Source organism: Calypte anna, chromosome 12 (genome assembly GCF_003957555.1).
Source record: "Calypte anna isolate BGI_N300 chromosome 12, bCalAnn1_v1.p, whole genome shotgun sequence".
Lineage (NCBI taxonomy): Eukaryota > Metazoa > Chordata > Aves > Apodiformes > Trochilidae > Calypte > Calypte anna.
In genome coordinates this window covers 19,002,418-19,015,982 of record NC_044258.1, presented here as the reverse complement: position 1 = coordinate 19,015,982, position 13,565 = coordinate 19,002,418, and the positions used below count along the sequence as shown (strand labels likewise).

The 13,565-nt window shown below is 39.3% G+C and overlaps 1 protein-coding gene across 1 annotated transcript in view; it reads right to left on the bottom strand.

The window, feature by feature from the left end:
- LOC103535325 (contactin-6) overlaps positions 1–12,813 on the bottom strand; it is a 101,918-nt gene extending 89,105 nt beyond the window's left edge. The window contains exon 1 of the mRNA XM_008501372.2: positions 12,759–12,813. Coding sequence (XP_008499594.2) covers positions 12,759–12,813 — 55 coding nt within the window. The remainder of the gene's footprint in view (positions 1–12,758) is intronic.
- Positions 12,814–13,565: the final 752 nt, after the last annotated feature.

Below are 13,565 nucleotides of genomic sequence, written 5' to 3'. Positions count from 1 at the left end.
CTGCTTGCTTTTCCCACCAGAGCTTAAATAACTGGCAAGAATAAAGGGAGTCAGAAAGTAGCTGTAAGAACATGACATCAGAAATGATTTTGTGTGTAGATAGAAAGGTTTATATTCTGGAATAGCACTTAGAAATACCAATGATCTTGAACATAATAGGAAAAACATGGAGAGAGGATTTCTTTTTGTAGAGCAGATTACTGCTGTGGCAAATATCCACAGGAAGGTCCAATCTAGAAATTTCAGGCTGTCACCTGCTTCTTGCTTTCAAGTGATCAATAACTTGGGAATAAAATCCTGGAAAATAAATCATCTTAAGCAATTAAGGCAATGTCATACCAGGCAAGATTAAAAGGGTTTTTATTTTCTTACATATAACTGAAGAGGAATGCAAGAGATATTTATGCTGTTTTAAACCCAAGGCAGATCCTGATTTAAATTAGATTAATCAAGCAGGATATTACTGAAATATTTATTGTATTGACTGACTGATTTACATCTGCTTGTCATCATGGTATTGAGTTTCATTTAGTAGGTTGAAACTATATTTGGAACTTCAAAGATGGTCTTTCTTGACCAAAAATCAGGAACATTTTATTGCACTATCAACTCTAGACCAAAGGATTTTGCTTCATAGTGTCATCCTGACCAGAAAAATCATCTCTGCTTTGGACATTGCATGTAGGATAAAGCAGAGGAATTTGCAAGATAATATGCAAGCTGTATGCCATCTCTGTTCCTTTTGTCTAAATGTTGTGTAGTCAGTTGGATGTACATTTAATTTAAACCAGTCTGGCAATTTGGGTGGGAGGCACTTTCTTGTGTAGCATCACCTGCACATCTGTGTCATCCTCAGAATATCTGCTTAATATTATTTTGACATCCTGGGATGTGTCAAGCCCTGAGAGCTCCCAGGCACTTTTAAAATAAATAGAATAAACAGAGGTAAATGAAACTGAACTCTTAAATGTCATCAGCTAAGATTTGCTTTATTAGTGGCAATTAAACAGTGAAAGTCAAACCAGAAGCTATCATTATCACTCATTGATTAAAAACCAGTTAGAACCTTGTATTTCCAGCTAACCCACCACGTTGCCTCTTATGCATTTCAGCATGAGCAGCAGTACAATATTTCAGAAATAATTAGGAACACAGCAAAAATGATCAGTGCTAATGTTCTGGGATAAAATTGCCAAAGCAAGCAGCTATAGATCAGCCAAATGACACTGTTTGAAGCCAATATCTTTTGTGACTACTTAATATCTTCTTGATTATCTTTTTTTCTGAGTAAACATAAACGAAGTTGAAGTCTTTTCAGTAATGGCATCCTAAAATTTAGCAGAAGCCACAAACATAACTCTGTAAATGCTTATGTTCAGGAAAGTTAACTGCTAGCAATTGAGTTGCTTGGGCAATTTTTGTCTCTAGTCTCAGTTTTAAAGGCACTAATATCTACATTTCTGGTGTATGGCAAGCTGGGAATGTCTCCCTGTCAAATTACTGTTCTTTTCCATTCAAGTAAAAAATGACCTTTATCCAGTCTATTCTCAAAAAAATGACAGCATAAATAGCAAAACAAAACCCAACTGAAAAAAAAAAAATAAATAAAAAAGAAAAGCAGGCTGCTAGGACTGCAGAGAAATTCTGCTTTGGAGCAGGGAGAGGAAGGGGAGGTTCATCAGGCAGTGCTGGGAGCCAGGTGAACATCAAGTGGAAATGCTGCTGGCCCTGTCAGCAGGCTGGGGGAGAGACCCTTCTAGCTTTGAGGCAGCCCCTTCCCCCTTCTGCTGTCAGTGTTTCACATAATGTCAATATTATGCTTTAACAAACAGGAATCTAAGACACAGTTTTCCTTCTGGTTAATTCTTCCTGAGGCACTCACTCCAGAGAAGAGCCTGTAAAGTCTGGGATGATGTGCCTCCTGGGGAGGTTTTGTAAGCTTTGTGTCCTGTGCATACATTTCCACAGGGAGCCCAGGAAGAGAAATTCTTTTGGGAAGCAGATAGCAAAAATCCCACAGCTCTGGTACCTGCTCCATCCCCAGTGCCAGTGTAGCTGGCTGGCATCCCATTACCCTCTCAGCTGCTTCTTCTGTCTCTGCTTCTGTTATTTGTTATCTGGCAATTTGAAGAAACAGGAATACTTTATTAATACATAAAATAAAACTCTATTTTCATCCAGATCTTAAAAGCTGGGATTTTAACTCAAGTCTTTGCCTTTGTGATCATCCAAATTGTTCTGCAAAACTTTTTCCAGACAAAATTTACACAGGTCCCTTCATGCTACTGTAGTTAATGCTTAGGGCATACTTTGATCCCTACCCTTGCCCAGTATTTTATTTAAACTCCATGGGTTTTAAGAAGTTAAGAAGCCCTAATCTAAGCCTTATGCCTTCTCCCCACCTGGAAACCTCAAAGAGACAGCACAAGTGCAGGCAGAAGGACTCAGTCCAGGCTTAGGACCTCCTTATGTTTGTCTCAGTCAGTGGAGTTCTCAGCAATTTTGTACAATTTCAGTGCTTGGGCTGGCAACAGAAATAGAGATCAGATAATCTACATTCTGAATAGCCTGCTGGGAGCTTTAGTGCAGGGACAATAATGAAATGCAGGGAAAACATTTCCTCTGTATTACTTTTTGGTAATTTTTCTCTAATCCAAAGCTCACAAAAATGCTGTAATTCTGCAGAAATCTTGCATACTTGGGAGTGCATATTTTCCCCAGCTACACTAGAAACCAATAACAGGCTGTTAAATTACTGCTTAATAAACCACTAAATGAGTGCCATCTAAGATAACAGGGCATTAAATGACAACTATTCAGGGGAAAAGTAGAAGTGCAGAAAGAGCTGCAAGAGGACTCTGCATAGAGGGAAATTGGATTAGGCACCTGATCTGTGCCAGTGGTGAAATTCAAACTGAAGCAGATTTGAAATGAGGGAAGTGGCTTGATGCTATCCTGTGCCAGAGCAAGGAGTGCAGTTGGTGTGGGAGCTGCTTCACATCACAGGGAACTTCAGCTGGGAAAGAGGATTTTCATCATGGGGATAATGGAAGCAGGAAAATCTAAGAAGTGCAAAGGCAAAAGAAAGTAAAATGCAGAGGCAACCCCCCCAAACCATTAAATAAAGTAAAGATGATATTATTTACAAGATAATAATCAAAAGTGATGGAGGTGGAGAAGAATTTCAGGGTGTAAAGACAACAAGCCAGGTGTCACTTGAATTCAGGCTCTTGATCCCCTGATTTCAGTGGGATTGAGGTATTTAAATACCTGTCCTTCTCCAAAGGGTTAAGCCCTGGATCAAAACCAGGGGCCAGGCAGACTAAAGGTCCATGAGGAAGTGCTTTGTTTGAGTCCATACATCACAGGCTGGTGTCATCCATCTCCAGGAAAGGCTGAGAACATATTTGCTTGACTTGTAGTAGGTGGAAAATTGTATCATCTTGACTGATACTTCCTGTGCCTGCTGTGTAGTCTCAGCAGCAGAGTTATGACAAGCCCTCTGAAGGCCATATTTCTGGGGAATGACATAATCAATGATAGATTCTGCTCTAATTTAGGTAGGTTTAGACTGCAGAGTTTTAAAGGTAAGAAAGTAGGGTATCACATGTTTCCTCTCCCCCATAATTGTGCCCAACTGTATTTACAACATGTCTTGTTATAATGCACTCATTTTCTGTGTGCTACTATTTTCAGTTCTCTATTATCTTGAAAAGCATAGGGACATTTTAGTGAAATGTCACTGCAATATAACTTATTCTTGTTTTATTATTTTGACTTCCACTGAATGTCCAACTTCAAGCTGACAAAAGTGCCCTTTTCTCAACTTTTCCCCATAAATTAGGTGTGTATGTGCACAGTGCAGTCTTTTACATATATCAAATTGTGACATAAAATCTTGAATTAGGTTTCATTTCCTTAAAATCTATGAATTTCAGTTTATTTTTCAGATCCTGTTAAGTTTTTAGCCACAACTAAGTTACTTGCAAGCATAAGTCAGATGTCCTGTCCCTGAAGAGAGTTATACTCCCTTCAGACTACACCAATGAGCCCCCCAGCCATTGATGTTGAATTTCAACATCAGTGACTCAAGAATGACCTTTTTGTATCTTCTGTTTTCTGGGGAGCAAAAGTGGGTAATGTTCCCAGGTAAAGAATGGAGAGATGTTGCTTTTTCAGAGAAAATATCCTCCCAAGAAACAGCATGACAAGATCTGATCTTCTGGACAAATGTTTTGTGAAGTGCAGACATTTCAAAGCTTCAGTGGCTTCCCTTGCTTCAGTCATCTTTCACTTTTTGATCAAAACCCTCCTTTTGTGCCTACTTTGGAACCATCAAGCACAATTATTCTGTTCCTAAGGACTTCCTGGGCTGCAGTGAAAGGTGCATTTGTCAGGACAAAAATATGTTTGCCACTGAGAACTTTTCATTCCTACCAATGGCAGCTCCCACCACAGCAAAGCTCACAGGAGGCTTGATTAAAAGACCTGACTTCCCTAAGTAGAAATGAATGACTTACAGGTAATTATAGCAAGCTGAAAAGCAAGAGCATGATGTTTGCAGCTAAACAATGTCACAGATAGGGCCTTAATTAGCAGCAAAAGTGATTTAGCAGGGTAATATTCTAATACCAATTCGATTGCTACAAATTATTAATAACAATAAGCAAGACCCACTAACAGTGAGATGCAATATCTGTCAGAGGAAAACAGAGTGGCCCTTTAATAATGAGATTGTAATTAGAATAGGACAATAAAGCACATATTAATATTGAACAAAAGATGAAATACCTGTATGGCACTGTGCTACACAGGAGGGGGAAAAAACCCCAAACACCTTCCTGTCAAAATTTTAAAAGCCAGAAAATCAAACATAAAAATAAAGGCATAAAGAATGGGATTAAAAGCTGTAAATTTACCTCTTGCTGCAAAGATGGTTGGAATTCAGACAGCTTTCTCCTTAAGTTGCCCTTCTAGGACAAGGATTATCACCTCCAGCTGGACCTTGGACAAATAGAGGGAAGCAGAGACCCAGAGGAGGGGACTGGAGATCTCCTGAGTGTCTGAAGTTCACCTCCACACTCAGAAGTTGCCCTCTTCCTCATTCCCCTCTTAACTCCTGCAGAAGCAGCAGCAGAAAGTCTTATCTCTGGATGCTAATTGTGATAACTGTGCCATCAGCTAGAGCAATTATTAACATAAATCCTGGAATGGTTGGTGTGAGGGGTTTGTTTCTCCAGCTCCTGGAACTGTAATTCCATGAGAGTTAAACACAGCTTTGAATTTTGGTTCTTTTTTAGAATCTAACCCTAAAGTTTAATGAAAAAAAAATGGAAAAGGGGAGTTCTAAAATTTAATGAAAAAACAAATATGGGGTAAGGATAAAGAATCTATTTGCATTATTATTTGATGGTTCAGGACTGAACCATCTTGGGAAATGTGTACTTGGTCTGTGATTCAGACTATATTTGGAGCAGATAGAACCAAAACTAGGAAAAGTATAGGAATCAGGTGTAATAAGGCCAATGAGAAGACAATTTTACAGATGGTACAGAAGTAATATCTTCAGTTCATCTCTATCTCAGACATTTTCATTCACCCAACCCCTACACACAGTCCCAGTAGAGTGATCCATCCATATTTCTCTCAAATTACAGATCAGCATGTCTCTCAGGGATGGCTTCCCATGCACACACCAGTAAGCAATTTTAGAGGTAATCACAAGAGTTTCTCTTCCAGATAGTCATGAAAAAATGCCTCACATCCCTAAGAGGTTTATTTTTGTAATGTGGGCACCACAACCACAGCCTAAATAATACTGTGTGGTTTGAAATGACTCTGAGCTCAAACTCTGTGACAACCACATTTTCTGTCTCAGACAAGTGCCAACAATAATCATCATAATCAAAAGATTTTCTCTATTTTTTTTTTTATTATTTTTTTTTTCTGCCAAGAGACTGGAGGAAAAAGGGAAACAGATTTTTTTTGAAAGCCCCAGTTCCAGTGATTATGGTAGCAAGCTTTCCTCAGGAATGTCAAGTAGGTATGAATGCATTGAATTCCAAGAAGTTTTCAATGTTAATTTCTGCTCAACAAGAAACACAGACACATAACCAGGGATCAATAGTTGCTAAATGAAAAAGAAGTAGCAAATCGATATCCAGAGACATTTTATTTTCAAGCTTCTGCAAACAATGGAAGGGATGATCAGTCTGTGATTACGTGGAAGTAGCAGATATTGTTTCAGCTCTTAAAAGTTAGTGGGTGAGGTTCTTCACATCACTCTGTGCAGCTCTGCTGGATGGGAGTATTAAAAAGCATGGAAACTGGAAAATTGGAGCTGGGTTTTCACCTCTAAGTAAAGCAGATTTAATTTTTTTTTTAATTAGAGTATTTCTTTAATATATTATTGTACCAACTTAAGTTTAACTTTTTAATACTTCAATCCTCTTGCTGGCTAAAGAAACTGCTCAAAATATTTTAAATGCTTCATCACCTGCTCATTTCAACTTCTTGGCAGTGATAGTGAAATAATATTGAATTATCTTTGAAGCTGTTGTAAACAAAAAGTGAAGAAAAAAAAATTGAATTACTTCTAAAATACCAGGATGCTATTTTATAAAGTTAATAAGCCTTCCATACAGAGAGATGAAATTACTTGATATGAAACAGAAAAAAGCCCATGTAAAATTCAAAGTATAGAAAAGAAATTGATGTTAACTGAAGAGATTAGAGAGTAGTAATTATTTAAACCAGTATGAAATGTGTTAGGCCTTTCTGACTGTAAAAGAGACACACAAAACATAAAACCAGTGATGACTTTGTGAATTTTAGCATGCTCCACTTGACTTCAGGAAGTGTAAATAACATCTTTCTGACAGGGAAATCAATGCAACCTAAAATTTGTAAGGGCACCCTCAAAGAAACATCTGAGCTCTAACCTCTTTTTCACTGCATGTCAGTGCACTCCAGTGAGCTCAAAAATGACATTTTCCTTGGAAATTAATTATGATAAGGAAGACTTTCTATAATGTGAGCTTAGCCCATGTAATGAAACCTTAAATGATCATCACTCCCTGTACCCAGCAGGTCTGGTACACCTGGGACAGTGGCAATGTTTCACTCTTGTTGCCCACCCAGACTAAAAACTGCTTCAAGGTGGGTTTGTCCTGAGCTTTGTCCTTGTCCTTCCCTTTCCCAGGCATGTGATGAGGCTGCCATGGCAATCTGAGGAGACAAAAAGCACCCACGTGGAGCCCTTCTCACTGTCACACCAGCTAATTACTGCTGAGGTAGGTTGCTAGTTCTTCATTGAAGTTAATATCACTGCTGCATTGTCATTTCTTTCTTCTCATGCTTCATTATCACAGCAGCTGAAACCACAAACTGGTGTGAATTTATCCCTCTTTGAATTGAGTAGTAAGGACACAGTTATCTTGAACTCCATGGAGCTTTGGAACATCCTCCTGTTCAAGTGACCTGCAAGTGGTAGAGCCAGAAATTGCTGAAAGGCTTCCTGAGCACCTGCCCTCTCTGTCACAAGAGGATCTGTCCTTTAGGCTGCCTGGGTCTGAGGACAGATTCCCATTTCTCACATAATGGCTTATTTTGTCTGCTTCTTGCCCTTGAGGTAGAAGCAGTTTGTGGTTCTGATAAGAGACAGGAAATAGAAAAAGTGCTCATTGTTCCTAAAATTAAATACTGAGCAACCAGTCCTGTGTAAGCCCTCCCAGAAACAACCAGGGGCAGAGCAGCTCACTGGCTGCTACTCAACCAATCTCCAACTTAAGGCTATTATGGGATAAAATGTTTTAAATGTGATGTCTGCAAAACTGGGTGGTGGATTAGAAAAACATCTTATTTTCCCTTCCTATTTGTGAAGCTTTTTTCCTCACTCTTGCACATGTTCTGACATCTTTTTTGAAAATAATATTTTCCCTGCTACTACAAAGAGTTTTAGCTCCCAGGTTCTTATCTGAGGATGTGTGTGGCAGTTCCTGGAGTACAACCTTTTAGCTGGGCTGTTGCTGGCCCATGCCAGACCCAGACAATTGATCCACTGCATGTAAGGGGAAGGCAAAAGAGGTACCAAGGGAAGATGAGAGTGCAGGTGACACCTTCTCTCCCAACTCTCTCTGCCCATACCATCCACTGCCAGAGTCTTCCAGGTGCTGGGGAAGCAGCTTGTTCCATTAGGAAAATAATTCCCTAAGCCAGTGTTTTCCTCCAGCACCAGAGGCAGTCAGTGCAGTATCCCCTAGAGCATCCCACCAGCCTTTGAAGGAGAGCAAAGCTGTGGTACAGTTAGCAAAATAGCTAGAAAGTCTTTCTAAGAACAGCAAATCAAAGTAACTGAAAGATTTCCTAGCCCATCCTCCCTACCTGCACTCTGAGTCCCTCTTTCTGCATCTTGCCAACAGACAAAAACTGAGTTTCCTTTAAAATGGCAGGGGAAGGGCTGCCTGCCCCTGCTCTTTCTCCTACATCTGCATCTTTAAGGCATTAAGTGCTCTCTTTTGCTGCCTTAGTTGTACTGAATTAGGTTTGTTGTTCCCTGGTGTTGGGAAATGAGCTGAAGCACATGGCACACCATAAAATGAGTATAAAGGTTTTCCTTTAAATGTCTCCACTCTCCTGAGAAGGTCTTTGTGTTACCAGCCATCCTCTCCTGCCAGATCATTGCAAGTCATTTACAGAAATCCAACTTTCAGGGTCACTCTTTGCCAAAGTCATGAGAACTCCATGTTGTTCAAAGGAGACCCAATTATTATCATTCTCTGACTCATCAGTGGGTCTCCAAATGCCTCTGCTTGTGCAGAGAAGCCTTAGCATTTCCAGTTCCTCTCTACAATTTGCTGTTAGAAATAGCAAAGATGTCACTTGTCTTAAAATATATGGTCTGCTTGTTCCATTCCTAAAGGTGCTGTTATGCTAACAATAAATCTGCAAGAGACTGCAGGCAGAGTGTGGGATGTGATGTATTCAATATTCATCACGCTGTGACCCAAAGGAGTGTCAGGACACTTCTACATCATGAAAGTTCTCTCTGTAATTTAGCAGTTTCAAAATGATGGGCAAAAATACAGCCCAGGAGGTTGCAGTTGCATCTTCAGTTTGATTGAAGCCAATAAACCAAGGACTGTATAAAAATACAGCAACTGCCTTGTTTCCAAAATGAAGGTCCAGACTGGCTGGTGTGGCTTTTAGTATTTACATTGTTTATAGCTAATTTCAAGACTGATAGTTTTAACTGACATTTTCCTTTTTCCTCATCTTTAACCCTGGGAAACCTATTTTCTCCCATGATGGGGTCAAGACCATCAGCAAAGCAAAGAACATTTGCAAAGGCCATCTCTCTCTGGCAGGCTGCATGTATTTATTTGAAGGGCAGAAGCCACCAAGAATCAGATAAAAGAGGAATTATGCCTTTAGGAATGGGAAGGCCACAGAAAATATGGGTAAGCTGTCCAAAAGGAAGACAGAGACTTCAGAATTAATGAGAAGAATACTCTCCTCCTTCTCCTGAACTGTAAGGAGCCTTGGAGGATTGAAAGAAGCAGGGAAACTCAAATATTTGCAGTAAAATTGGTCCCTCCAGTTTCATGTGCTTCTGTCAGCCATTGGGAAAATCAAACTCTGCCTGTTTCTTTTCTCACCTGAGATCTGCAACTCGTATTTATCCTGTGTTCCTCAACTGAGTGATAGAAAAGGGTGAGAGCATGGCCTTTGCAGTTTGTTTGTGATCAGCATGTTTGCATTGCAGCATTGGACAGAAACCATAAATCCTTATTGACAGAGAATGAAGAGAGCAGTGAGATGGATGGATGAGACAGAACCTGGCCTGGCACCCAGTTCCAGCAGCAGTCTGAGGTGCCTCTGGTGGGTGCTTAAGACCCCTTCCTCTCTCCATACATATTGCTGGCAACAACAGCTCCAGAGGAAAGAGCAACGAGCTAGGAGTAGCCATAGGAGGAAAACTTGAGACAGTTTTAGTGTGAAGAAACAATTATTTCATTTTTTAGTCATTTGGACACTTCACTGTTCATATCAGCTTCTCAAAATTCTGTCTAGATCTTTAATCCAGAAAGTGAGTCCTCTTTCTCTACATTATTAATATCAAGCAATGTTTAAATCTCAACAACAGTGTTAGGAGATAGTTGTCATTTATGCTCAGAACAAGTACACAGAATTTAAAGTCATGATCTCTGAGTTTATCTTGATCACCCTTTTTGCCTCTGGTGCTCTGCTTAGATCAGATTATCTCATTTAAATAGCAATGGGTTATGAAAAAAAACAACCCTAATCCATTCCCTTTCTGTCACTGCCCATGCATACATTATTTTATTTTATTTTATTCCCTAAGATGTTTGCAACGAAACCCCACAGACCCTTGTTCAGTCAAGAAAAAAACTGCTGTAAAATAAGAGTTGAAGGGAATATTACTCTTTCCATGATCTTTCCAATATAGAGGGTAGTTTGATTTTTGAGTAATTGAATTACCATTTTTTTGGAGGGAGGGTAATAAAATCTACCTTTGCTCTACAGCACATTTAATCCTTAGATTTAGATTTTATTTATAGGTCAATATAATTTCCACTCTACACATCTGATAGAACAAGGAAGAAACGATTGCCCAGTGTCATCTAACAACCTGAATTACCTTTCAAGCCCCAGCCCCCAGGACTGCTCTGCTCAGCATCGTGACTACTTCCTAATTTTCCCACTCAGTTCTGTTACTCCTAAATTGATGGGAACTATCCATATAATAAATCAAAGAAGTTTTGCCCCTAACTGCAGGTTTGACTGTCACCATCAAGCATATTTCAGAATGCCACGTAGGGAAAATGATTGTAGCCCCACTGAAACCAGGGGAGTTAATTTATACCCAGGTATAAATTAAGTTATCTCAGTGAAGTCAGGGGGAGCTTTTGCTGTTCTTTTAATTGATGGCAGGATCAGGACAAAGGTGCCCTTGTGATCTACTCTTGGTGCCTGGGAATACAGAACATTTAAATTTTTATCTATTGTTAAGCCTTGAAAAAAACTGAACATGTTAACTTAAAAGTGAGCTCCTAGTAGCTTTGAACTCAGCTGGCCCAGGATACAGGTCTCATTAAAAGATGATCCACTAGCAAGGAAGGTAAAGATGACAAAAAGGTTCTAAAAAATGAAAGCTTTGTGGGAAGAAGTGAAGCAAAAGGTTGGATTTGGAAATACAAAACATGGGTTTAAAAATATCTTGTCTGCCACCAAGCTGTATTGCTCCTCTGGTGATTCATATTCCAGGATCACCATCTAGTTCACAACTACAACAAGCTAGCAAGGAATTACAGGGGAATCATCTGCTCTAAAAGGTTGGTGCAATTTCTTAGGGGAGTAGAGGAGGAAGTGATCTGGGAGAAGTTCCCAAGGGGGCTGATGGATGCTGTGGCAGCAGGGGGGGCAATTAAAGGGAAAATGAGGGTCCTGCAAGGTGGTTGTGATGTTGAGTTCAGCATGGCTGGGGCTCAAGGAGTGACTGCTTCCTGGAAATCTCTTCAAATGTTTCAATATGAAGTTCTGAACATGCTGGTTGGTTGTAACTGAATAGTATTGGTGTTACAGAGAGTCTGATCCTCAGATTTACATTTTTAGCTGGCATCTATTGGATAAAATATTGTCCAGTTGAATTTAAATCACATTTTATCACTACTGAAGTCTGCACTCTGTTTCTTCATCTCAAACAGCTGCTGACTCATGCACTGCATAATTAATTTAAGTATCATTTGAGGTTACTTTAATACAATTTCCTCCTAAGTACATGAATAACATCCCAGCTATTTAGAGTTCAATACAGTAATTAGGGACAAAAGTCAGTTGTCATGGTTTCTATCACAGACAAGTGTGAAGGGTCAGTTCATCCCCAAATTCATTATAACCTCAAAGAGTTCAGTTACTATTTTATGTCTCTTTCCAGATGAGTCCATAATGAATCACAGGAGTTAATCCCATTTATATGGTTTTATGAAGCAGGATTGTCGAGTTCTAGGCTTTGAATTAGAAGAAAGGTTCAAAAAAGGAATGAGCTGAGAATACCAAACCCTCACTCTGAACACTGCCCTGCCAGACACTTTATCTTACAATATGTTAGCAACCTGTTGATATTTTAATCCAGCACAAGGAATACTCAAGAAATAGAACAGAGGAAAGCACTCCTGCTTCCTCCAGCCACAATTTCTCCTCTGAGAAATTTTTGATTCCATAAATGAATTATTTTATTTGTCTTTAACTTAAATGTGATTTAAATACACATTACTAGTATGGAGGTATATGAAGGGCATGATATTAAGTGTAGAACCTCAACTTTCCATGCATCACTCCCATTATACCAATGGGTATTGCACTCACTAAACTGCTCTGGTTTTCAATCCAGCTCCATTTGCTGGCTTGGGAGCTTGTTATGCTGTGGCTAAAAAATGGCTTTTATGTGCATGTTGTTAGCCAAGTAACAATTGTACTTTTTTTTTTTCTCAACATTGCAGTTTAGAATATTTTTTAAAGCCTGGATTACTTTCTTACAATCTTGAAACCTGTTTTCCTGGTTCAAAGGCAGCACCTTGTGTTGCTTAAAATGAAAGCACATCCTCCTGAAAAGCTCCACAGTTGCTTGTTCATGTGAAAAAGTACTGTTAGTTTTGGTAATTGCTTCTCCTTTCTAGAAGAATTATGATACTGATATGGATTTATCAATCACAAACACTAATAGTGGAACATTTTACCTGTGCTGCAGCTCATGAATGGCAGCAGACTTATTAGTTTCCATAGCAACAGCATCTCCACTTTCCAAGGTCAAAAATTCCTCCCATCCAATCAGTGGAAAGTAAAGTGTCTCTTCCTGTGACTACCTTGATATGCTGTAAAAACAGGAAGAGAGATTGGGCAATTAAAGTGCAGATTCAGAGTAAGCACCCCAATTTTCCCCACGTAAAATCACCTTCTACTGCACCATTTGGAGACTCAGAAAATGCAACAAATGGTCTGGATGGGATCATCCCAGCATAAAAATCATTCCCAGATGACACAAAGATGGAAAGGAGAGAAATGAAAAAACATTTGTGATGTTTGAAACTCATCTGTCCACTCTGTGTGGCACAAGAGTGAGAAAGCAAAATCTGCCCCTGGCCCTTCTGTTGTTGGGTTGGAAGGAAGTCAGTTTTCAAAGATGGACCCTTCTGAACAAACTTTATTCTATTAAGGTTTATTCTTCAGAAGTGAAATATTCACCCGTAAGGATCTACATGACAATTTGCTTTCATTTCCTTTGACATCTCAGTCAACATACAACGAATTAAAGCAGGAAAAAAAAGTATCTGTTTGCCCTGTTCTCCCAAGGGAAAATTGGTAATTTACTGTTGGGAATCAGCTCATAAAACAGCTGAAACCAGAAATCACTTAATAAAATGGGTTTACGAAATCATAAAGTCATTTGAAACCTTTTAAGTGCTGAAAATTTTCCACTGAGAAATTACATTTATGATGCAATTTACAGATCTGTATTCTCTTCTCACTTCTCTCGTTTTTCATAC